The 27,359-nt window shown below is 38.2% G+C and overlaps 2 protein-coding genes across 7 annotated transcripts in view; one reads left to right on the top strand and one right to left on the bottom strand.

Annotated features, from left to right (window-relative positions):
- chchd3a (coiled-coil-helix-coiled-coil-helix domain containing 3a) overlaps positions 1-14,316 on the bottom strand; it is a 62,156-nt gene extending 47,840 nt beyond the window's left edge. For 2 of the 6 annotated variants that reach the window (XM_016677662.1, XM_016677661.1), the window contains exons 1-3: positions 14,056-14,315; positions 10,907-11,705; positions 3,394-3,484 (exon numbers count right to left, since the gene is read on the bottom strand). In XM_016677662.1, the coding sequence (XP_016533148.1) occupies positions 3,394-3,484; positions 10,907-11,705; positions 14,056-14,136 (971 nt within the window). In that variant the 5' untranslated portion in view covers positions 14,137-14,315. Of the gene's footprint in view, positions 1-3,393; positions 3,485-10,906; positions 11,706-14,055 lie in introns of all 6 variants that reach the window. The other 4 variants (XM_016677664.1, XM_007564423.2, XM_016677660.1 and 1 more) reach the window with 4 other exon arrangements.
- A 4,752-nt stretch (positions 14,317-19,068) lies between these two features.
- The window catches only part of exoc4 (exocyst complex component 4), a 114,407-nt gene continuing 106,116 nt past the window's right edge, over positions 19,069-27,359 (top strand). The window contains exons 1-5 of the mRNA XM_007564422.2: positions 19,069-19,196; positions 20,600-20,789; positions 21,902-22,096; positions 24,366-24,559; positions 26,417-26,526. Of these exons, the coding sequence (XP_007564484.1) occupies positions 19,117-19,196; positions 20,600-20,789; positions 21,902-22,096; positions 24,366-24,559; positions 26,417-26,526 (769 nt within the window). The 5' untranslated portion in view covers positions 19,069-19,116. The remainder of the gene's footprint in view (positions 19,197-20,599; positions 20,790-21,901; positions 22,097-24,365; positions 24,560-26,416; positions 26,527-27,359) is intronic.

Raw genomic sequence — 27,359 nt, 5'->3', positions numbered from 1 at the left:
CATTACTAAACATCTGAGTTTAATAAGTCACAACATGTATGACAAAAAAGAAATTAACATCTGTCCCCCATTTCTCCATGCTGTTCTCCACCTTTTACTGAAAAGTAATGCACAGTGCATTGAGCCAGACCAGCATACCAGTCCAGGCTCAACCCAGGTCCCTGGAAGCAAAGCATTTAAGCACCCACTGCAATATTGATGTTACGAATAATGCCGTAGAATGCTGTCTATGAATATTTAACGACTCATCCATTCTCCCTGACACACACATGAACACATGCATACACTGCATCTGATTATACAACAGTGCAATAAAGTTATACTCTGGATGATAGAATGGGAACAACCCAAGTCAAATGCTTTCCGCGGAACAATAAATCCCATTGTTTTGCTTCCAAGTTTTTAACGTACACTGCACTTAGAATCCCTTAATTGAAGTAAATTATTATTATTTCTTTGATTAAAAGAAGGCAACATCCTCTGGTTGAAGTAATCAGTGAAGCAGGTCTAAAATGCAAAATGTATGTAAACCTAAAATTTAAAATTCAACTGGTGCAGCGTCACTGATGTAAAGAGGTCTGGAGTTTTCCTGACAGGGTAATAGCCAACCAGATTAAGCAACTTTGCTTCTTCATAACCTAATGGAGGATTTCTGAGTAGGAGCATGGTGACACAAAAAGAAGAAATTTGAAGTCGAAGCTCGCTCAGGCTAATCTAGAACTAACAAAGAATTTAATAGGGCGGCTGGTTAAATGTGAAATGAGTCAAAATCTCTCGGAGAAGGTCAGTGTTCTTACTCTTAAATCAGACATGCAATTATATCACACAAGCTGCTTGAATAAATGTTGAAGAAATGGATTGAATTTGGAGAAACACAACTAACCTTTTAGTGTTTGAGCTGGACACTCAAACTCAACCCATATTCACAGAGGGAGTGAGTTTAATTAAAGAAAAAGAAAAAAGGATGGAATATTACCAACATACAGGAAATTAGAGAAATGGAGCAACACGGAATAACAGCAAAAATGGAGGAACAGAAGTAAGGGACAAGAGCTAAGAGGTCGAAAGTGTCTGAGAAAGTCAAAAGACGAAGAACTGGTACAAACAGCGATAAAGGATGCACTGGGTTGAGGAAGAAGGGACGGGTGAGTATGAGAGGTTTTTTTTTTTTTTTTTTAACTCTCATCCCACCTTCCCTATCATCCTTTTCTGTGGCGTTCTGCTCGGATGCCTCACAGAGAAGCGGCAGAGGCAAATCTGCTCTCTGCACCCGCTCCTTTCTACAAATTAGTTTAGGCTGCACCTAAATAAACCCGGAGCTCAGAGTTCCTACTTCCTCTCTACCAGAGCAAAATATGCAAAGCCAGATCTCTGGAGTTCATTTATGGTCTTACAGCCAAACAGATGGAATGGTGCCTAATCTAAACACCACAAATCCTCAAATTCGCAATAACTTTTTTTTTTTTGACACTGCACTGCTGCGGAAGATTGAGTGAAGGAATTCAAAACTGCCACATTACGATATAAAAAGTAGCACATAATTGTGTGACATGAAAAAGGTAAGATAATTTCAAAATTAGAAACAGTTTTAAACTTGTAGAAGTTTAAATGCACATTGTATTTTTTTGTAAAGAATTTGGTAAAGCATGTACACTTGTCCTTCTACTCCATCATCTTAAGCTAATTTTTGTTTATCCCGTATTGCATTACATTAAAATATCAACATGAAAACACTGAAGACTCTGGGTGTTTCAGCAGCCTAATCGGAAACGTTCAAGTGGTACGAAGAATTTCCAAGGCCACTGTACATCCACTAAGGTCTCCATCTAATGTTTCATTTTTCTGTGCTTACACTGTGCAGTCGTCTCACAGTTTCACTGCTCTGGCACCTAGTGGTTCTGTTAAATGAGCTGTATTACACTATAACTCACAGAATGAAAGCGTTTTAGCCCTTACTCCAATCTAGCTGAAAAAATATCTCATCTCAGCGTCTTCTCTGCTATCTCTACAGGGACCATTATACTGCAGTTAAATTATAGGCTCAGGGCACAAATGAGGAAAAAAAAATGTGTGTTTTTTTTACCTCCATTTGTACAAAAAAACAAACAAAAAAAAAACCATTTAATCTCCAAGGATAAAGTTAAGCAACTACTGAAAATAGAACAGCAATTTATTTAGAGTTTTGAGTAATCGGCTTGTTTCATCACTGAAAGAGGAAACCTATTTGTCTTCCTGGTACATCCCACCATTATCTCTAATGGTCCTGGTGTTAGGATATTAAGGACAAATTCTACATCTTCAGTGTGGTTAAGAATTAAAGGAAAATGTCCTGGAGTAGATGTCTCTCTCGCTAGTGTCCAAAAAGATCAAAACAGAAATTGCAAATGCAGAAATGGTGACATGGTCACCATAAGTAGCTGTTAAATCAGTGCAGCTCAGAACCCACGAAATATGTCCAATTTACAGCAGACTACATGGAACGTTCTGCAGACTTGTAGGGGAAAATGTCCAAAGAAAAACAATGGATAAACAAGTAGATGCAAGGATAGGTCGGTCGGTTGGTCAGATGGATGGATGGATGGCTAGATAAATACTGATTTTGGTAAATTGTAAGAAAAAAATACAATCATGTCTGTGAATACACTATATATAAAATTATAATACCCTTCCCCACAACTTCAGTAGTTGCATGTACTACTTTGGGTCCCTGTTTATCATAAAGACATATTAAAAGACACAGAGCAATACAATGATGTGATAATATGGGATGCACAGGCCAAAAGATATAAACACATAAGCAAAAGGCAGAGGATTATTCACTGATGACAAAAAGAACAGAAAGGACATGAAGAGGTTTCTTTATCAGGCTGTGCTAATGGATCACCTCCTCTACACCCAGGAAATTATCTCAGCATTGTGCTCCCCTTACTAAGACATGATTAATTGATTGCAAAGGAACAAGAGTAAAGAAGAACAGAAGATAGGGAAGGAGGGAAAAGTGCTGAGGTACTTCGGAAGAGACGTAAATTGGAAACTGTGGGGATCGGAAAGTCTGGTGCTGACCTTTTGGAATATTAATGAAACTGGAAAATGGTCAAGTTTTAAAAAGAAGAAAACATTTCTTGATTCTGAAGCAAAGAACTGGCATGGAAACAGACAAAAATGAGCAAATAGCTCAGTGGTCAGACACATGCCTTGCAATTTAGTTTCACCAATAATAAAACCAGATAGTTATCCCACAATAACAGACTAGTCAAACATAAATCTTATAATTTCCTGTCGTATGCAAAAACTAGGCTTTCAATTTAAAAAACAAAAATTAATCTAGAAAAGAACAAACAAACATCTCTAATTTGAAAGGAAAACTTGTGTGTAAGTGTGCAGGAAACGAACCATGCTTGCATATCTTGCTCTGCTTTGGCCCTCTTTTGCGCCAAGTCTTTACGCAGCTCATCAGTGATCTTCCTCAGGGCCTCTTCATTCACTAGAGACAAAGAAAAAGAGCGAAAATGAGAAAATTAAAAAAAAAAATCTTAACAAACACGGCCATGTTTCATATTGAGGCAACAATTACGGGAAAAATGATTGATTTTTCAACAAAGCCGGGGAAAATTAACAATCTACCAAACAACTAACAAAATAAAACATCCAAGCTGTTAAATTTGTAATTGCTCTCCGGCGAGAGTGAACAAATTTTCTTGCTCGACATATTGAATGCATATTTTCAAAGAATAAAAATAGAATAGAATAGAAAACTAATACATTTAAGACATGTTTAACAGTGCTGCTTTGCAACCAATGCAGAATTAAGATCTGTATAAATCTATCCAGGAACAAAGTTAAACCCTGTCACTGTCATGAGGACACTGGAAAAACAACAGATAATTTAAAGACTCTACATCCTCCAGTTAGTGACCAACATCAGTCAAGTCAGAGAAAGAAAGCTAGCCCAGTTAAGCCTCTTATCCAGGTCAAAATCAGCATGTCTTAGGTTTATAATTTTACGTTAAACTGCAAACGCTCTAATAGGATGTCTTTTGCATAAAAGAGATCAAAGAGCAAAGAGAGAATAATGGCCTTAATAAGTTCCTTTTGGCAAAAAACAAACATCATGTCAGCACAAACAACTCATATCATCTGTCAAGCGCAGCGATAAAGGCTGATTCTTTATATGTATGTGGGAACAGGAACTTGGCAGCTGCCTCCAATCGATAGCAAATCTCAACTCAGCTGCCTCATGCAAAAGGTTTATGATTTAAAGCACATCAGCAGATCTACAACAGAAATTCAAAGCATGTGTAATGGACTAGACCACCATGCAAAGCTATTCTGCTCTGGTCCACCAACAAGGGACAGATATTAATCTCTGGAAAAACAAATCTAAACACTGTCAATATTAAAAAGATCGAACTCAGAAAATGATCCAGGCACGAGGTGCATACAGGATATTCATTTTCCCTGTTGCAGATTTAGTACAACAGATTAATCACAAACATTACAGTCCTAAACACCAACAGTTATTATACTCATCATCACACATCCTTCATAAATCATATCCCCTAAATATATATATATATATATTTATCTCCTATGATGGATTTCTGCATCTATCATCTACTTGGGAGTGTCGTAGAGTCACTGTAGGTTTTTAAGTTACTCTTGATGTCTTAGAGTTAAAAACAACTTTCTATATTTTCTAAACACATATTCGTCCTCTATAACAAATCTTCATTGTTTAGGAATTTTCCCTCATTCACAGATTAATCCTCCAACAAGTGAAAAAAAAAACAACAACAACAAAACAAAAACAACAGTAACATTGAGGTGAAAACTGATGCTCAACCTGTCACCAAATTTCCAATATTTCTTTACAGAGTCGCCAAAAAAAAAAAGGCACATAGACATCTTTTTCCTAAAAAAAAAAAAAAAAAAACATAGTTCAATACCATCCTGTCAACACATATTCGTGTCATTGACGACAGACGTATATGACTCCTTGTCCTCACCAGTCTATCTTGGCAGGTAATTAAGCATGAAAGTAAAGATGCCGGCCGGCGACTGGGCCAAAACGTGCTCTGAAGGCAGAAGTGGCATACGGTGTGCTGCAACGCTGCGGTGATGAAGGGGGAAGTGTCTGAGCCTGTCAAGATTAGTCTCCCACTGCATTAGTTAGATGGGATAATCCCTATTGTCAGAGTCTATTATTACCTGGTAACATGCGGTAACAGCAGCCGAGAAAAACATCATTATTACTAGAATAAGATTAACACAAAGCAAAAACAATAAGGTTACAGATATGCAAAACAAATTTCTTTGAGACAACAGCCAGATTCCACAGCATGGATCTAAATAGTAAATCAGTAAATTGAAGAAGGTACTGATGAATATAGTTCATCGGATTACTGGTCACGATCTTTCCACATCTGGAAAAACTACAGGAATGACAATATAAAACAAGTGATTCTTATATTCTCTTGAAATGTTAATATCAGTATTGACATTATACATTTATATATATATAACTTCCCTTACTGAAAAATTACTGATTCTCTTAAATTTGACCAGGGTGCCTTCTGTGTAACATGCACTTTCCAAAGGACGAAGCAATAAAAATGACACGCACATTTTAACTATTATGATGCATAATGCTCTAAATCATCTTTTAGGTATGCCAGAAACACATAATCCCGAATGCCCATACAAGTTCAAGTACAGAGAAAAAAAAACAAAACGTTTTTTCACTTGAAGCACAACAACAAACAAGAGTGGAGGCGGGAAGCTGATTCTCACCGCAGAGAGTATCCACGACGACAGTCGACTGTCCAGAGCACCTGAAAATAATATCCATCATGTCTGGCTGCAATTCCAAGTACTATTCATCTCACAGCACAGGAGTCTGAAATTGTTCCCGAGGAGCTGCCATGATCACTGGTAATACAGTCATTTTAGGTGAATATTAAATCACTATGGAAACGGTTACAATTAAAAAAATAATAATTGTGCACTGTTAGATCTTTGGAAATGGACATACTACTGTTAATGACAGATAATGAAAGAAAATATGTTACATTATGTTAAATTATCATCCTTAGTATTTTTGATAGTTTTTTTTTTATTTTTTCATAAAAAAAATCTAATTTTATTTCTTTTGATCACTTCTGTGTGTAATTTTTATCATGCTTTTCGCTCACTAACAAATCATTGAGGCATTGGCGGTTTCAAATAAGGGGGACAGACCAGAAACCGCCTTTATGTAATGCATTACTAAACTTGAGGTGGGAACAGTAGTGCGGGCTTCAGGGGTCTTATTTGCCCAAACAGGCTATAACTGTTTCTGCATTGAGGACATCGTAAATTAGGTTTATTTACAAAAATGTAACAAAATATACCCCTGTGTATAGCCACTGTAATATGTCATCATCCTGTTGACATTTGTGTTTTTGCCAAAACTTGATTATATATGGAAAAATTTGTACTTTTATTTTTTTAAATCAACAATTAAAAATACATTCACAGAGCACTGCCTCAAGTATATTTCCAAGGTGTTCAAAATTCAGGAAAGCTTAGACAATTCTACGTTTCCTCTCCGGCTTTCCACAGAGAGGCTTCAGATTGCTGGCGAGTCCACAGGGTCGGCCACAGAACAGGTTCTAATATGATAAACACTGTCTGGGGTCCTTGAGGGAGGCCGTTTGGGTCAGAGACAATTCCAGATTGACAGAGACCTTGTCAATCTTGAGTAGGACATGTAAATGTTAAAAAGATTAAAAGCTCATCATCTTTTTAAATGCTCTTTTTCCTTCCCACCAATAGCTGGGCCCCATGGAAGAACCCACAGAGGAGGTGGCGAAGCAGTGGAGCTCAGGCTATTGGCAGTAGAGATAATAGACAAAGGCAAATTGCATTTCTCATCAGAAGTTTCATTAACCCCGGGACCCACACGGAGGGCATAATCTGTAACATTACCACTTCCTCACGTTTCTACCTCGCGCTTTGGTCGAGTCACTACACACCTTCCACAATGCCCAAGAAAGAATAAAAAGGACAGGAAAAAGTGCCAAGAGCAAGTTTCCAACTTATGGTAGTACAACTGCAATCATATCATTTTCTTTCTAATCAGACTTCTTTGGTAATGTAATCTCAAATTACAGATTGCAACAAAAAAAAACAACTTTTAGTTATTTTTTTCACAATAATAACGATGCTACAAAGATGTAGTTCATCAGTGTCCACTTTATGCATTTGCATTTTTCTTTGCCTTTCTCATCTTTCCATTCTCTTTCCTAACCCCAGGAGACATTTTTAAACAGACTATTAGTCCAGGACTGTGTGTGGGCCCTGGCATATGAATATTTATAGCATATTGAAGAAGGTGTAGGAGGTTCAACCTTGACTATGGTGTAATCAGCACACATAGTTACTCAGGGCATGATTTAGAGACAGCCGACCTGCTGAGAGCCTCACTCGATACCCAACTCTCGTGGACACACATAATCAATGTCTGCCTCATTAAGGTCGCACCCTTTGAGAATTGGGCTGAACTTTGTAACATTTTTAACGAGATTCACATTCACATTCATCACACCTTCCTTTTTTTTCACTCCTTAAAAAGAGTGTGCCCAAGCATGATCAATCGAATAATTTGACTTTTTCCCACCACTTTTACAATAGTTGGAACGCAGTATCTTTCTAACTCTTTGAGGTGACCTCCCAAGGCTAATACTGTGAATGTCAACACACAATATATGTGGACAATGAATGAGTCATATGCTAAGTTAAAGGACAGTTGTAGCAACGGTGCTATGAAAAAAGCCGCCCCAAGTCGACACTTTCTTTGTTCTTTTTTGCTCTAGTTTCTTGTGAAATCTTCAACACTGATTCTTGAAGTGGTTTAGATAGAGTTTTGGATCCATTCACCTACGACACAAGTCAATGGTTTCTTTCATAAAAACACCTCAGGACAGGATTCAGGCATTTTTTGGCTGTCTTTATGCATTTTGATTTGCAGCGACGGAGGTTGAACTCGGCATGAAAATGTTACGCCCCAACTTACCAAGCCGCAGGTAGCCGGAGGTGAGCATTGTTTACGTTCTAGAGCAGTGAGAGAGGGCTTTGTGGGTTGAGGCAGTGCTGTAGTGATGACGCATTGCTGATGCAACCAGCCAGCCGAAAAATGTATAAGCATAAACAAGGCTCAGAAGTCTTTTCTGATGAGAGGACTAAGGTAAGACACATCATTTAAATTTAAAACATTTGCTCAGTTCTTTGAGTGTAAAGAAGACAAGTAAACACATGAGCCATGTCTTTCAAATGAGACGCCTAAATAATTGACGAAAAATAAAATGTTTGGTATATCCTAATTTTTCATGAACTGAAGATACTTTCCAGTGATAATGAACTTGGTGACGTTATATAATTCAATGAGATAATGCCATATGTACCTGATGCAATATATAGCATTAAATTGTGAATGTGTGGAAGACCTGCATTTCAATGTGGTAGCTGCAGCACAACAGACAATAGTGGTCTGCAGAGGACAGTCAACGGAGCTAGAAAGGTCACTGGAGTGTCCTAACCCTTTGTCCGGAATATATTTCAGAGCGGCTGCAGAAACAGAGTTTTGAACCTTTCTGTGTAAACTATTTGAACTGCTGCCATCACAGCAATGGGACTGGACCATTAAAAACTAAGCAGGATCCTGCCACAACCCAACATACTGAACTATTAAAACATTGTGATTTTTACAGCAAGACAAATCATATTATTTTTTTTACATAAATTTGTTGAAAGATCCATAAGAAACTAATCATACTTCCCTATAACTTGTAAATAAATTACATTTTTCTTTGTGGGCCAAAATAACCTTTTTCTCATAGTATTGATATGACATTATTTTATAAAATTATTGGAAATTATGATTGGAAATTATTGGAGGCTATGAGATCAAGTGAAAATTAAACACACTAAATCCAACACTTTCATGCTTCCACAAATAGTACATGTTTAAAACCTTTCTTCAGATTTAGTCTTGAAAATTGAAAGATATTCTTAACTTAAGGATCTGTGTTGAGCATTTGTCAACTTGGTTTTACACAAACGGTCTGACATTCTTCAGCCAGAGCTCCGTTTCCGACTGCAGGCATGACACAGTCCGCTCTTAAGAACCTAAAACATGCTTTTAAAAAAAAAAGTGCATTTCATTAGGCCTTTAAGTTTGTTGTATTAAACTGCGGAGGTGTCGTTTTAATCACTGGAGTTAGTGTGGCGTGGCATGAGTTGGCCTTTTTTAATTACCTCACTGACTGAGCACAGTCAAGGATGGAGTAGCATCATGGATGCTACCCTAAAAGGAATCTACTCCCACTGATGCTTCTGTGTAGCATAATGAGCAGGTAACATTCAAATGTCCTCTGTCAGATAAAAATGCAACAATTCTTTGTTTTCTCTCTTTGCATTGAATAAGTAAACACCAGCTAATCCCTGTCTTCCTCCACTCCTTAATTATAAATTGTACTAACTAGTTTGGAGGAGACTTTTTTTTTTTTTTTAATAATAATACCAGGAAACCATTTTCTAAATCCACATTGAATTGTTTTTTCTCTCTCAGTTCTGAATAGCAATCAAATTACGTTCAAATAGTCAAGTTCAAATGTAGAAATGTCATCATTATGAAGAAGAACGAGTGTAGCAAGTAAATTTGTGTTGAACTTCGCGGAGAGGCTTTCTTGCTGCTGCAACAAGCTTAGCAGTGAGATCATTTGGAGGCAAGTTACTCAACTACAGCTACCATGAACAAAATAATATGAGCATGTAACATCCCATAATCCAGAACGCCACCGACAAATAATCACACGTAGCCTTTCACAGCATCTTCATTACATGAGATGCAAACATGAGAGACTCGAGTCTTAGATCAGGATTTGAAATCAAGTCTCAAGTCTTTAGGGCACGCAACTAAGCGAGTCTAAAGTGTTTTATTTTTGCGACTTTAGTGCAGCTGATGTTGGAGTCTCAAGTACGAGTTGCTTTCTACGTCAGATCAATGCCCAAGATGTTTGTGTATGGAAACATCTTAACAGATATTTTTTTATTTTGTCTTGCTGCTTGAAATGGAAAGCAGTTTGTTTTCCCAGCTACAGCAGCTGTCAGAGGAGACAAATCCTCAAAAGCAAAGCTCCAGAAAACTAAGAGGAAAAACATAAATAAGTAGATAGAGTCCTAAATATGCTGTTGGTCCCCAATCATTATGTTGCACTTTCAGTAACCTTTTTCATAAAAAAAAAAAATAAAAAAAGAATTAATCATGTCATTAACAGCTGGTGGATGGCAAAAAAAATCACTATATGACAGTAGATACTGCAAGGCCATTTTTTTAAATTAAGACTAATTATAATTGCCGTGAAAAGTTGGAGGCAAACAGCTTAAGGTGGCTTATAGTTAACACCCACACAATAGGCACAATCGAAATGAAATGCAAAACAAATCTATGGCATGTTCAGTACTACATAACCCTTGCCTTCTAATTAAACATGTTGCAGAAACCATGTCCAAGACATTTCAAGACAAAATCATAACCAACAGAAAAAAAACATTATTTAAACATAATAGACCAGCTTTTACTCTATGTAGGACTAAATTCAATGAAGCTGCTTCTGAAGTATGTGTTTTGGATAAAGCTAGTGACATAAACTAGAACATTTCTGAAGAAATTTAAACGGGTTAGGGTGGGATTAGGCCCCAAGTGCAGTTCACTGATGTGTCAAAAGTCAGAAGAAACCACTCCCACATTTTCCCTGATAAGTTTCATCACACCCTTAGTATCAGTCAGCTTCATATTACTAGAACACATTTCTAAAGATTTATGCTTCTGTAACATATTCTTTTTGCTACAAGAAATGAAACTCACCTGCTGGTGGCACAGCAGGTGGCGAAACTGGACTTGACTGAGGCACTGCCACTGGCTCAGGGACTGAAGCAGGTGATAATGGTTCCGCTGTGGGCTGGGGAGGAGGTGCAACTGGTTCACAAGAAGCAGTAAACTCAGGCAGGGGAGCTGTAGGTAAAGATTCAGCAGACTGCAGAGGCAAAGAGTCCCCTGAAGGAAGCAAGGATGCTGGCAGGATGGTGATAGGTTTGAAAACAGGAGGGGAAGGGAGGGATTCCGACTTGGGGACGTGTGAAGGAAGAGGCTCAACAGCATGAGAAGGAGCAATTGGTTTGATTACTGAGGGAGGAGAAGCGATGGATTGAGTTAAGGGAGGAGCTGCAAGAGGAGTTACAGTTTCCACCAAATCTGAAGCGTGGCAGGAAGCAGGAGTGAACTGTTCAGTGTGAGCAGGAGTGGGTGCAGGGAGGGTTGTTAAAGGCTCAAGAACAGAAGCAGCAACAGCGTTAGCAGAAACTGAGGGAGATGAATGAGAAAGCACCAAGTCAGCTTTGGCGTTCTCTGCTACCTGTTGTGTGGGAGGTTTAGGAGGAGGCGTGGCCACAGACTCTGTAGCCGATGGAGCTGGAGGTGCTACAGGTTCTACAAAAGGAGGGGAGCGAGGCAAGGAGGAGGCGAGGTCAGCGAGAGGAGGAACAGGTCGGAGCGGAGGTGATGGAATGAGGGATGGTGCCTTTGACGTTGCCGAAGTGGGAGCACTCTGCTGCTGTTTTGGAGGAGTGGCGGGTTCTTTCATGCGCTTGATCACGTTTTCAGAAAGCTGTAAATGAGAACGAAATCTCATGTGAGAATATAGCCAAACATATGACACACCTTCCCACAAAACCAAACTTTGACATTGCATAGAACGATCACAGCTCATTCAATAACTTGCTTAAATATTCATTCCGATTGAACGTTCATGTATTTGATTGGAACTTATTGCGGCGGACTTGACTCGATACTTTGTAGAACCATCTTGCACAGGTATCACATTTAGAGGAAAAAAAGCAAGTGCTCTTCCTTCACACATCCAGTGAGATTGGATGAAGAGCATCTGTGTCCTGCTACAAACTGACAATTGGATTAAAGCTTGCACCTTAGGCCATTCTAACTAAGGAATATAGAGTAACCTGAAGCATTTTAATACAGCTCTTGTTGTACATCTAATGTTTTCTGCCTTGATTCTCCTGTTTTTACCTCCATTTATCCTTAATATCAACCCTGACCAGCTTACTTTTCTCCCTGCTTAAGAAAAAACCTTCATCAACGTGTGTCCTCCCTATAGCATACGGGAAACATCCAGCAAGAGCTTGTGCTTCACCCTTGTCATTATCAGATTATGGATTGAACAGTGCTCTGTAAAATGTTCAAAGCTTGGAATGTTGCTTCGTAATCCATAGCCCTGCATTTTGATTGGATTTTATGTAATGCAAGATATGAAAAGTAAATCGGCAAACCACTTGGAAGTGATTCAAACTATTTTTGATTCCAATAATACAGTCCTGAGAGATTGTTTGATGTGCTTGGGAAACACGGACACTTTGAAAATGCCAGGCAGTAGCTGCAAGGCAAAGTGTCTTTTAGAATCTAAGATGCAGGACATTATTACTGAAATACACGGTTCAAATAATGTTTTTCTTGCTCCGTTGATATTAACCAGCAATTTTGTTTCAGCAAAAGTAAAGTACTAAGAAGTGAGTGGAAAATAAAATAGACGTCAGTACGAAAAGAGCATGTTTCAGGATATTTTCACTGTTAACGTGCACCGTCAATGTCAGTGTTCAGGAAAGAAAAAAGCTGCAATCACAAACTGTCTCATCTGGTGGTCATCTAAACATTTTACAAGCGAAGCAAAGGAATTGCCTGCAGGAATCCAAAGTGAATGCTGCACTGTTTCTGTCTGCCAGCCCTTTGGGTCATCTCTTGAACATTTTTAAGAGAGGCATACATTTAAAAAGGCACATCATGTCTCCTTTCAAGAAAAGTGAATGGTAACTGATGAGAGGAACTACTGCTGCTAGTCTGAAAGCAAAATCACTTGCAATTCTTTGTGAAACAGCATTCTGGCTATAGAAAAAAAAGTGTTCCGAAGTTGCAGCCACGATTATCTTGACAAGATTAGATCACTTCTTAATGTAGCGCCACAAGAAAGAAGGAAAATCACAAGCGTTCTTAGCTGATTTTAGCCCCAAACAGATCATTATTTATATTCTCTGAAGAGGAAAATGCTTCTTATGCTATACATGATGAAATGATAAAAATTCTGGAATATAGGAGAATATTCTTATTGAGAAGATGTAAGTATTCTCTATTCCTAGTAAAAGAAAAATGCTTCTTTCTCTATTCTTAAACCAGTGTCCTGTTAAACAAATTATGGAACAAAGTGATTTTCATAATTTCCCAGGCCTGAAAAACACCTATGGTAAATCAAATTCCATACTTTTCCACTTCTTATAGGAAATCTGGGTTCAAACATCAAAAACATGCAGTACACATGGCCTGAGTGAATGGCAACCTTCATTCAAAACCCGTGATCAAAACCAGGGAAAATGCAAATCCATTCAACTTACAGTAGACAAACGTTATGGAGTTACACCAAACAGGACTAAACAAAAGCTTTCTATGTTGCCCTAACAACTGAGTAATAATAGAGTCAAGCTCACTGAAGTGTTATGTGATCAGCCAAAGCCTCTCAGGCTATATTTAACATCAACTGAGAGTGGCACAGGTGAATTTGTAATGGCAGCCTAATAGCAAAGACTGCTAATAAAACACATTATGCATATTGTCCTCTGGACAATAAGACAATTAAAGGAATAACAAAACAAGAAGGAGAATGGGGTCAATCTTTCTTTATTGAAATTTCTTTTTAAACTCCACAATTCTTGGACACACTTGCAACTTCAAGTGCTTTACAGTTCACACTGTTTGAAAATAAAATCTCTTTTCCCCCTACTTTCAGCAGAACTTCTAGCACTGGAAGAGTGAGTGCAATGCTTTCACTCTAGTTTAGCTTGTTTTATATTTATTAACACCGTATGCTTACAGCCTAATTTCTGACGGCATATCTGCCTGTGAATTAAAGAAGTAACACCTGTTTCTTTCAACAGGTCTACCCTGTAACTTACCCGTATGCCCTTCACCACTGTTATATTCTCGTTCTCGTCTGACTCGAATGAAACACGGCGGGTACTGTTGTTTGCTCCCATTGTCAGACCGCAGGGTGTCAGAAAAGTCGCTAATCTGGGCTACATAAAACACACAATATGACCACACACTTCTGTTTTTGTCCCGGTTGCCTACAGTCAAGTACAAATGTGGCCCAAACTACACGGCTTCAGAAAAGTGCGCACTTCCTTAGCATGACGGGTTTTATAACAACGTGTAGCATTATTGGTCGAGTAAGTAACCCGTGTGTGTAACGAGGATGCTCATTGGTTGTTGCTTTGAAGTCGGCAGGGTGGTAATGTGACAGGCAGCAGGACTGTTCTTGACTTTTTCGGCTTCACGTGAAGATATTCAATTAGGGGTTTTTTGTTTACATACATACTGTAGTCTGGATGGCAGGTGCTGTCTGTGATGTCATTCAATCATTTAAAAAAATAGTCAAAACATTCACGTTTACTTATATTTTAAGTTTTAATGTGTAAGAAATATTTTTACACAATGCTAGAATTAGTGTATTGCAAAAAATAATGTAGGTATACGTGATACATACTCACGGAAAGCCTAATTTTGTCTCACAATAATAACACAAAGTGAGATAGTACTGTAAAGTTGAAGGAAAAGTATACTTGGTTTTCAGGAGCATTGTGTTTCTCACCTCTAATAAACATTTTGTAACTAAATTAAAACACCAAATCTAATGAATTCCCTCCATTTGATGGAATACACCTGTGTAATAAGTGCAACCATGATTTTTCTTCTTTTTTTTTTCCTTGCTACTAAATATCCCACAGTGAACTGTTTGTGGAAGCTTTAAATGACAGCAACTCAGGTACAAAGTCGTAGAGAATTTATGTACCAGAGTCTTTGGAAGCTGGTCCGGAATTCGACCACCCTACCAAAAGGTACCAAATGTTGGTAGAGTGACCACAACATTACTGTACTTGACTGGCCAGCAAACATGGAATGGACTATGGACTATGGACTAAGTATCCCATCTTCACACAACAAGAATGTGTTACCAAGTACAATATCTTGTTTAAAATATTTATGTTTTTTCTACTTTTTATTATTACCATGTTACCCCCTTTGTATTTTATTCAATTTGTGTACAGTATTTAACTGTTTGATGGATTTCGTTGATACAATTGTGGCCTTGCTGTTTTTAAATTAAATATGTATCTTTAAAATAAATGAATGATTTGCATAGAAAATGTTTTTAATGAAAAATATTTTGCTTTGCTTTATTATTCACTGTAACAGATATTTAACTGTCACTTTTTGTCTTAAAAAACATGCCACCAGTTACTTTTTGTTCATACTATTTCATAAGGCTATAAATGAGCCCTAAAACAAAGCTTTGATTCCATTTTTATGGCAAATAAAAGAATAAATATTCCTATATAACAATTATACATGAACATTAATGTAAGTTGTAAAAGCTAATTGGCATTTTACCTACATTCATTAGGAACTGAAAGTGTTTTCAACATCATCCAAGAAGTTGTCCGCTAAAAATATACAGAAGAGTTATTCTCATCAAGTTTTTAATAAACTCTGACATATTGACGCCAGCATTTTGAAATGGTCAATTCCAGTTTCAAACCAGTTCAGTAGGGTTTTGTTTTTTTATTTTTATACCACTACTAAAAATTTATTGTTTATACTGTAACATCAGAGGAGGAAGGACATTTCTAAATCAACATCTCATGAAATTTACAGCTGAAGTCAAGTACTGTTTTTTCTTTGGTTTGTTATTTTACAAAAAATACAAATAAAAAGCGGTATATGGTTTTTGGTGCCGAAATCTTAACCTGGTCTTATTTGAAGATGAAGTGAACTTTGATTTTTGTCTTTTTGAGCTGAACCAAGGAAACATGAAAACACGCAGGTCACTGGTCCCTCATAATTGACGTTTGAAAACAATATTTTAGTTATTTTCTTGATGCACCTGCTTCACACCCCTGTGACTATTTTCCCCTTTTCAATTTATTCTGCTTTTGTATTTTTGTCAACCGCAAACATTTTGGAGCAATAAGCAAAAAAGTAACGAAGAACTTATAAGCAGGAAATAAACATAAAATAAGACTAGTTTTTATTGAGTTAAATGGATTTTGAACATTTAAGTATTTATTTAAAGACACCAGTAACAATTTAGAAAATTGTAACATATTTGTTTTAAAGTAATACACGGGTGATAAAACTACTAAAAGTAATCAAAATGAATCAATCATCCACACTGGAAAAAGCATTATTCATGATTTATATGAGAGTCTTTTGATTCGTTCAGCTTTTTAATATATTTGTGTAAAACTACACTGACAGACTCTCATGCAGTCTCACAGAGCAGAAAACTACAGGTGGAGGTTTGATGCGTCTCTAGGAGGTTAGAGCATGACAGCTCGTACGAATAAACCTGATATATTATACACATATCCCAGCGCATGTTTAATAAAACTCTTTTATACCTATTCTTGCATTTTTGTGGAGGCTTTTTGAGCCACGAGTGTGTGTAGATCATGCTAAACAATATGAAAAAGTGGAAACCCATTTAAAAATTTAATACACGCGTGCATTGTGCTGTCAGTGATCTAATAAATCTTGTAGACAATAAACACTGACCAAAGGCATTTGTTTATAATGCAGAGCCATTCATCATGGGGTTCCTTTTTAGACATATAAGCAACTTTGAATGATATTGGTTTTGTAGTAAAGGAAGTTCAAACGCCTTTTACACTGTGATGTCATTCCCCAAAGAAGACCCACTGCACTACTACGCTCTTGCTAATGCGGTGCCCTGAGGCTTGCTTTGAAACGCTTCAGGTTTTTCCTTCTTCTTTTTTTTTCTTTTTTTTTGTACACCAATGAGACTGAATGTTGGAGTGTGAAAAAGACTCTTTCTCTCTACATCAGGCTTATCAGAGCAAGAAGGATTTATCTTACCGTCATGCTTGTCGATAATGTTACTTCATTTTATTCATTTCCATCTCTTCAGTGGAGCCAGCTGTAGCTGTAATGTTCAACAGAAGGAAGCAGTTATTTTCCTGCGTGCCATACATGTTTAAGATTTGCTTTAAATTTTTACCTAGAGGTTGATTTAAATGGTATCATGGTCCATCTTGTTTTTGATCATTGTAATGCTCCTTTCCTGCAATTGATCTAATTATGAGATTTCAGTGTTGTTTCTCCAACAGGCAAAAAAAAAAAAAAAGTTATTTGAAATCTGCCTTGAAGACACCATAAGCTTATCTTAATTATTCTGCACATCTTAGCTATCTCAAATATTCAACACACAAACCTGAAAATTTGAGAACATGAATTAGAAGAGAAAAAAAACATCCTGCTTAATTTTCACTGAATAAAAACTTAGCATCATAAATTCAAAGGCCTTCAAACAAGTTTTTACGACCTTGTTCATCTTTCAACACATGGCTTTTTCAGAGCAAGAAGTTGCTGTTTTACAGCAAATGACCTTGGAGAAAGTAGCCCGGTGGAATATGATTAGTCAGTATAAGGTGAGGTGATAGGAGCTTTGAAACTTAACTTGGACTTGGTAATGGGAGGTGTTTTTCTTTTTCTTTTTTTTAAAGACAAACAATAGGTCCTGCATGACACAGCAATTGCTTTTTGGGGAGGTGGTTGAGAAACAAAGATCACCCGCAATGTTATCTCATCATTCCACCGGCACATCAATCAGGGCTCAGGCTGCGGGAGATCGACCTCCTTTGCTCCAGAATCAATGCTCTCTTCCATTCTCATTGGTACAGCAGATATGGTGAGAGATACAGGACACAGGAGGCCTGAAACACCCAGTTCTATATGTTCTAAATGGTGGTAGCTATTAACTCACTGACCTTCACTGCCTGTCTCCTTTCTCCTTTGCACTTCCTTGTCAGTCTCAGGAGGACCAGAGTGAAAATCTAACAATAAAGGATTTATCCTCTGTTTTTAGATACTAGAATATATCTATGATAGCACTAAAGTATAGTAAATTGCATCAAATTTTGTACGTTTTTTTTTCCTGTTTAATTTGAGAAAATAAGCAAGAAAGAACTATATTTTTTTTACATTTTCATTTCATTCATTCTTGCAGGTGTAAGAATTGTGATATTTATCACTGCTGGATGCCATAGGTGACTTCAGACCTGGACACTCAGGGCTGATGTTTTAAATAGCATCAGATCTTATGACAAATATAAAAATAAATAAATAAATAAATAAATAAATAAGTAAATAAATAAAAATTACAAAAATGAAATGCTAAAATAAAAACAATCTCCACGGACTTATCTGTACACCACTGTCAAACATTCAGTTTTTTTTTTTCAACTTAAAAACAATGGGTTGTATTCTGTTCTCACAGTATGTGCTATATAGTCTCAACAACAATGTACAGCGTTGAGAAAATAGCAGAAGTTAAGTTCAAAGATCAGAAAGACATTTAAGAGCACATATATGTACAAATATTTTTGGGTGAATCAGAAATAAAATAAAACAAAATCAAAATGTTGTTTTATTTTTCCTAAGAAAATCTACTTACTGTATGTGTATTCATGGGTGAAAATTGGAGGGAAAAAATTCTTACGTTTAAAAAGCAACAGAAGTGAAACCAAATTATGGGAAAACAATTCAATTGTTAATGAACTTAAGAAAAAAAAAAAAACAGCAGCGCAGCAACAACACAACTTGTCTGCATTTTTGTGATCACTTTCGCTCATCCGCCTCCCCCCAAGTCAAACTCTATTAAAAAAAAAAACAGCCGTAGAACAACTAGGTCTGGATGCACATTTAGCCTACAGCAAGTAATTAATTTTATAACTTCCTTAAAAATTATATTGCTGGGTATAAAAAGGTAACTACATGTGAGCTGGCTACACCATTAGTTCCACAGGATCCTTTTACTGATTCCGCTTCAGCCATAGGAGTTACAATGGCTAGTTTCCACTTTAAAAATACAACTCCCAGAACACCTTGCGTGACCACACGCTCCCTTCTTCCTGTTTGAGTTCTGCAGCTGGAAAAAAATGGCAGCTGAAACAGGCAAATACAGGAGTGCTGTGAGCAAGAACAAAGACCCTTCTGGTCTTCTTATCTCTGTTATAAGGTAAGGTTAATTAACATTTTATCTGCGAGGCTAACAGTGCAGTAAGAACGTGAGAAAAGCTTTTCGCTGTTTATATTTGTAGTCAGATACGAGATGACAGCTAGCTTTGGGAAGCTACATGGGAGGTAGCTGCATCCTTCCTGTGTTATAAACTATCAGATAGAAACAGACGCTCGTTTACCCTGGCTTTTTATTCATCACTTTATTTACAGAAGCACTTAAAATTAATCAACAATTACATTTTTTTTTATTTTGAAGAGGAAAGGAAAATAATAGCCGCGACGGGGTATTATTTATAGATAGCTAACCTATTATTGTCATCACAACCCAAGGGAAACACAGGAGAAAACTAAAACAAATAATACAAACAAAACAAATCGCGTTGAAAACCCTGATTAACCAAATTTTTCTATATATTTTATTGAGCTTATACATGATAAAACCAACACAATACTGCACAGGTGTTATACACGGTTTTGAAAAGTGTTCACAGACTGAGAAGTGCGGCGTGCATTTGTTTTAAACCCTTCCTGAATCAATAAAAAGGTTTTAACCACAATTTTCTGCACTACACAAAGCTACAAGTCTTTTGGGATGAGTCTACCAGGTTTGTACATGTAGAAACTAAAATATGTTTGGGATCTGATTTGTAAAATTATTCAGCTTGAGCGACTATTGCTGTATTTTGACTGCAGCTCTCAATAAATGCTTATGTTGTTGCCCAAATAGAACGTGAAGTAATACACAAACAACAGCAACCAAAAACACCCCTGCAGCATGATTCCGCCACCACTGTGCTTCACCGTTATTGTGGTTTGTTCAGACCAGGGTGATGTGCAGTGTTATTTTCCTGCCAGTTGTATTTTTTTTTTTTTTTTTCTTTTTGGCCGAAAAGTTCAGTTTTGGTCTGATCTGACCATCTTGGTCAGATCAGACTTTTACTTGGCCTTTGGCATTCTTTAACAATGGAATAACATGTGTTCAATGGTCTCATAAAAGTGTTTATGTTTAGGTTTGTGTTTTAATGCATTAATTTTCCCATACAGGTTCACCTCCAAAGTTACTAATTCAGTAACGTTGGAAGATATTTGGTTGCATTTGATTTTTTTTTTTGTTGCTACCAGAATAAAGGGGACACTTCACGATCACGCACTACTTTGTGTTGTCAATGACATGGAATGTCCGTAAAATAAACTGACGTTTGTGGCTGTAATATGAGAGAGTATGAAAAAAGTTTAGTGGTTTGAATAGTTTTGCAAGGTACTGTAAGTATTATGTCCTCAGTCGTGACATGGAGCATGTTTCCTGTGCCAAAACATTCACATCTTTTCACTTATGAATTATTCAGTCAAGGTGCAAGTTATCAAGTTATGTCATATTGCCTTGCTTTGCATCTTATTCAGGACTCTGTCCAGCAGCGATGATGTGCAGGACAGAGAGACAGAGAAGGGTCGTCTGGAAGAGGCCTTTGAAACCTGCGATAGAGATTTGGATAAACTGATTGTTCAGCATTACGCTGAACTCACCACTGCCATCCGGACCTACCAGAGCATCACAGAGCGCATCACCAGCTCCCGCAATAAGATAAAACAGGTACGAAGAAGAATGCCTGTCCTGGGTGATCTGGTCACATCCAGACACCCTTAACCACAGGTGTTAATGTAGATTTTATAAAGTTTTGCCTGCATTAGTTTAACTGTCAGCATTGCGTCTTTTCTCTTCAATGCGATGTTTCCTTTCACTGTGCTTGGAGGTGATTTGCTGTTGTGAAATATCCCTTCTTAATCTTAAAAGAATCTGAACTCTACGGCTGAGTGTTTCATTTTGTTTTTTAGCCAGTAAATGAGTGTAATAAAGATCTGTAGAGCAGCTGTCAGTGAACTGTCGGGTGTTTTGCTGAAGTGTGAGTCTGTGTGAGTTGAAATCTTCCTTGCATTTGTGTTTACAGTAACTTTAGATTGTCAGATTTCCTTGTTTCTGAGAAGGCACACTGAGAAGCACACCATGGGCTTAGAGAAGCCAAATAACTACAAATATACAGCTGATGCAAATCTCACCATCTATTTGTGCTCTTTTGCTACAGTAGTTCTAATGTGTTTGTGTTCAGAGGAGATCTGAGCATTCAGGTGTGAAGTTGTTGGGCTGTTCTGCTTTTATATGATTCAGTCCAAACGCCTGCTACCACCAGCTGTGAACAGCTCCAGATGTCCAAAAACAAGCCCGAGTCAATCAGAGGAGATAAAACAAATCCTTTACTAACTTCCTGTTAATTCAGGCATTTCACGAACTCCAAGGCAACAACTAAAGAATCTGTGATGAAAATTCAGAACCGTTTATTTTCATTTCATTCTGTTGCCTGTGAGCCATTCTTATGCTGAAGTGCTGTTTCCAAGCAGAACTTGGTTTTAATTGAGCTCAGATGCACATTCTAAACTTTGATCTTATGAGACGAATCTATCTTTCTTCTGTAGTTATTTTAATCTTACAGCTGAAATGAGCCTGAAATTCAAATTACAATTTCTGTCATTCAGAACGAGGACCTTCCCTGTTTAAATTAAAACCAAATGTGGCTGTGGATGCTGTAATTCTTTCCCAAGTCACTTAACGTTTGCATGAAAGCACTAAATCCCCTGAAAATAGCTTTAAAACTTGACATACAGTAGAACATTCTGACCTAATGCTTTTATTTTTCTTCTGTTGTGCAGGTGAAGGAGAACCTGCTGTCTTGCAAAATGCTTCTCCACTGTAAGAGAGATGAACTGAGGAAGCTGTGGATAGAAGGCATTGAACACAAGCACGTTCTCCAGCTGCTGGATGAAATTGAAAGCATCAAACAGGTTCCTCAGCGCCTCGAGACCTATATGGCGAGCAAGCACTACCTTCACGCCACCGACATGTTGGTGAGTAAAGTGTGGAGAAAGTGGAACTTTTTCTCGTTTTCAATGCGCTTTAGTTTTGCCTGTTGACACGTGGGGCAGTGCTGATGGGGGGTTGCCTTTCAGAATCCTCCAACGTGCACGTAAACACAAGTGTTTACAAAGATTGATTCCCTTGCTCCTTTCACCGCTTTAAAGAAACCGTTTCTAGCCTTGAATGGTCCAGCGGGTGCAACCCGCGTCACGTTAAGTGCTGTGAGGCCACCGTGGACGCGCGCGTACTACATTTGATGTGTTTCGCAGTATCCTCAGCAGGGTGGGTGAAGGTTGGCATTGACAACTAAACGACCGGGCTCTGTGATCTGTCTGTCGCCTTCCTCTTTCCTCTCTCCCGTCCAATGTCACTCCCACACATCTTTCTCCTCCGGAACATGCTAATAATTAGTTTGCTAGAATGGGGGTTATCTGAGGAGGAGGAGGAGGGGGAGGAGGAGGAGGGAAGAGAAACGGTGGCGCAACCACAAGACCGTGAAAAATCCTCTTTTGTGTGGGTGGAAGGAAATGGAACGCCATTCAACCTGCGCTCAGTCAGTACAGTGCGTTTTAGGAGGTTGTAAAAAGTTCAAAGTCAGTTGGATGCATTACCTTTGTCATGCGAACTTTAAATGTGCTTTACTTTAGAAGCAGGCAGCCATTTTACTGCCATCGAGAGAGTGCTCTTAAGCCCTTTAAACAAAACTTTGTTCGTTTTTATATTTGAATATCTTCTTAGTGGCAGTGCTTTTCCCCCCTCTGTTGGCATTTTTATTTGGTATATTTGGTCCAGGTTAAATCAGTTCAATTCAGTCAAGCCCATTTATGGGTTAGAAGTCATGAACACAATCCAGTCTAAGCTAAATTATAGCACCATGCAACATTACTAAAAACTTTGAATCTATCTTGGAGAAATAGCTAATCAGAAACTCACAGAGCCAGGGTTAATTTCAACAGGAAATACAAACAAAGAGTAGATGACAATAACAACAGGAATTTCTCTGTCAATGATCAGAAAAGAGGTGCAGCTTTGAACAAAAGCACTGAGTCAGAGGTAGTTTCTAAAAGGGTGATTGTAAAGATGATCAATGTTTTGATAAGTTAAAAAAAACAAAAACTTATTGGCTTCAAAATTGATCAACTGACTTTTTTTTTTTTTGCCCAAATTTTCACGCTTCTTTGGCACCAGTAATCTTACATAATTTCTTGTTGCAGAAATTTGGTCCTACTTCTTCAAGTTATTGTTAATTTTACATGCACTTACTCTTCTTTTTGTACCGTAGCAGACGTTTAATGGCCAGGTACAAACATCCCAGCCTTCTCTTTGGCTCAGTCTCACCAACATTGTGTGGAGGCATTTTTATTTTTTTCCAAATTTTTTTTTTTTTTTTTAAACCAGACTTATCTCTTCAATTAAAATTCAAACTGAGCACTCTTTGTACTCTGCAGTGGCAGCATTACATCCCAGGGGTTTGGTTTATAAAAACCGACCTTCCCTCTTCGTGCCCCTGTTCCTGTTGTATCGCTAAATCCAGGTGTGCTCAGGTGAAACCCTGCTTGGAGTGGAGAAGCCACTGATAAACCTTCTCTTCTCCTTTGCAAATTCACAAGAGGGTTCAGATTTCTCATTATGCTGACAGGCCTCTTCCCTAATGATGTTAACCAGTCTTCCACACACACACACACACACGCATTTACTGGCACACAATCACACACATATAATTAGACAGAGACACATCTGAGAAGTGTGTACCGTACATGCACACAGAGATCACATGTAAAGTCTTTCTGGCGTAGGGAGTTATTATATTTTGCTAAAGGAGGCTGACGATGAAGCACATTAACACATCTCCACTTGCTAGTCTGAGTCTCATTTGCATCAGCACAAACTTGACCTATGCCCCCTGCCCACCATATTCTCCCACCCCCCTTCCCTACATCTCTCTCTGCTAATAGTTCCCTCCTGGCCTGTCCTGACCTTGCAGATATACTTTTTGTTGCTGCATCATCTGTTTTTTTTTTTTTCTTTTTCTTGATACGCAGAGCTCCTCATTAACACACAGTTGCAAAGAGATTCATTGCCATGAAAATTGAGAAATGTCATGATTGCATTTTTGTGGCGTGAAAGAGAAATCGATTTTGATGTTTTTAATAAGAAAACGAACAGACTCGGTGCCAAGTTTAACGCGAGGTAATTCTATTCGTTGCAAAGAGTTTATGGCGGACAGCAAAGAACAACACCCTCTTGACTTGCTTGCAGGTGACGGCCGTGAAGTCCCTGGAAGGCCCCTTGTTTCAGGTTGAGGGGCTCGGAGATCTTCGGCTGGAGCTCAAAAACAAGAAGCTCAACATCCACTTGGTGCTCATCGACGAGCTGCACCGTCACCTCTACATCAAGTCCACCAGTCGCCTCGGACACAAGAACAAGGACAAAAACGCCTCTCGCCTTCCGGGGTAAAAGGGGATTTCAGTCGCTCTTAACAAATCATTTCTTAATTTGAAATGATTTGCAGTTTAACATTATGGAGGATTTTCATTCTATCATATTACCTCTCTATCATAGTAGAATATATTGGCATTAAAAACACTGAACTTATTCGACGGTGAAGCTTTCCAGAGTAATATAAAAAATACATTAGAATTAATACGAGGGGTTGGGGGGAGGGGGGGGGTTTGCCATTCAGTGTGTATTCATTGTAAGCAATTTCCTTGTCATGGCAACTGACTAAAAGTTTCCAATTATTTTCTGACTGAACCAAAAAACATCACTGTCATAAACAGTTAAGCCTTTTATACATGCTGGTACTGTGTTGCAGAAGCAACAAAGGAGTCAGATGACAAGCATAAGGTTTGTTTGCTGCTGGGAGCAAACACCAGTTGTTTTTTTTTTTCCTACTTAAATATAATTGTAAAACATGTAACTTCTGGCAGAGTTGGTGTTGATCTTTGTTTATTTAAGAAACATACCGTGCACATGCTATTTCACATGTCCTCGTCTACGTTTTGCTTGATACTGGCAGCAAGAGAAGTCGTCCTCCTCGTGTCTCTGACAGTGATCGTCTAAATGACTGCCACTATGAGGTTAACTGTAACCTGACGGCCAGTTTCTAACTTTCGTTATGCTGCCGTCTAACCTATTAGCAGTAATGCGCCCCCGCAGGCTTTGAACACACATTTGTTGCTTTCGTTTTCCATGGAAAGCATTCATTTAAAGTGCTGTTTGCACTTTTACATGTGTGTATCCGTGGGGGTGCTGTAATTACAGTGGCTGTGGGTTGGTGAGGCACAATGATTTATTAATAAGGGTCAGCTAGTGACAGGTTCTGGCCCTTCTGTATTGGGTTGCCTCTAACAACACACCAGCCTCCATGCAGCCCACTCACTTAACAGGCACACGGTGTTTATGCCGCCTAACTTAACGGTCCTGGATTTGCTTCCCACCTCGGGGTTGATAAATGGCTCATTGGAAAGCAGCACCATCCTTACCAAACAGAGATGCAAGGTGTTTTCTTCGAACTGGAGATTGTTTTTATTTACACAAGTTCAGGTTCCGTTGAGTTTTGTTTTTTGTTTTGTTTTGGGTTTTTTTCATGATAAAGCAATTTTACAACAAATGTCATGTAAAGACGATGTAAAGGACAACAGATCCAGTCAGTATTCAAATGAAATCAAAGTCAGTCCTAAAACAGACGATACAGTTGGTATTATATTTCCAGTTAGTACAAGGTTATCAGTCTAAAGAGGTCAGTGTTATCACATCTAGCTGTTCACATTGCAGCAATTCCTCATTCACAGAAGGCATGTTGTGACTGAAAAGGAAGCCTTCATGTTTAGCAGGAAGAAAATGCCAGCAGAAGCGAGCCTGATACGAACGGTCATCTGCTGTGTCCGGTTGGAGGCGGGGGGGGTCAAGAGAACGGATCAGCGACACGGTAAAGGAAAGAAAACGGCACCAGCACTTGACCTGGTTTAGTTTTTACAGGAAAGACAAACAAATAATACCAAAAGTTATTGGCAGTGTTAATGGAGTGAATGACTCCATTGGACAGAGATATTGCTAAACACAGGCTGAGTCAGGAGTACATTTTAGGGAATGAAAAACAGACAAAAGTTACTGGCAGAAATGATTGCAAAAATACATAAATAGAGAATAGTTTGAGAAAATTTGAGTTGGTAAAAGGTCAGTATGATCTCCAACAGCCTTGGTCTACAGCGTCTTTTATGCAGTTGCATTCCCAGATTAACATGCGTAATGAAGAGCAAAATATTTAATAAATGATGATGCCCTTTTCTGTCTTTGTCTCCTCTCAGGTCCTTGACTAAAGACATATCTCCGATGCCTGTTTTGGAAGTGAGCGGCTTGTCAACTCCACGCAAGCTTCTGGACTCTTCACAGTTCAGCACACCTGGATCCAGCAGTGGTATATATATTTACAGAAGGATAACAATGTCAACAGAGTATTTGAGGTGCAGCTACAAATCAACCATGTCTATGTTTAGTCCATTCACATCAGGGAAAAACTATGAAGACATAAATGAACATAATTTGAAAACCAGTCTAGAGCTTGGAGATGAATTTTCTTTGTTTTTTTTTTGTTTTTTTGTTCCACTTAACAAAAGGATACTAACATCTCCCTAGCTTAGATTCATTTGCATGTCATTAACAAGGTTGTGAAAAGCAAATAGGACAAAACCCTTCTTGGATGTCAGGAAATAGGCGCACAAAGTTTGCACACAGGCAAACACCCACATTCCCCTTGCAGCACATGTCATAACATCTTCAGCTATCATCATAATATACATCTCCTTTCTAACAATATAATCATCACCCGTCTGCATCTCCCCCCCCACCCCCACCCCACGTGTACCATTAGTCACCCAGTGTCTGCGTTCACAGCAGGGGAGCGCCATCTATTAAGCTCAAACTGGTAGAAGCTGAGAATACAGAACCCTAACTGTGTTCAGAAATGTATGAGGTCTCTCTCAGTGGTCGGGGCGTAGAGTCAGCACTACATTTCTTCCAGGCAGAGCAAGGAGGAACACAAACAAGAAGATAATGAAAAAAGTTAATCCAGCAATAACTTGGCATTCCCTGGGTGTTTCTGAGGTTTTTTTTATATTAAGGCTGGTACTTTTTTTTTTTTTTTTTTTTCCCCACCACCCACTCTTGGCATTCGAAGTTAACGACTCATCGGTTTTAGCTCAGTGGATACCAAGCAGGTTTCTGTGCAGGATTAAGCATTCCCATGCATTT

The sequence above is a fragment of the Poecilia formosa genome, unplaced genomic scaffold (assembly GCF_000485575.1).
Source record: "Poecilia formosa unplaced genomic scaffold, Poecilia_formosa-5.1.2 Scaffold159, whole genome shotgun sequence".
Lineage (NCBI taxonomy): Eukaryota > Metazoa > Chordata > Actinopteri > Cyprinodontiformes > Poeciliidae > Poecilia > Poecilia formosa.
This window is presented reverse-complemented; position numbering and strand designations above follow the sequence as displayed.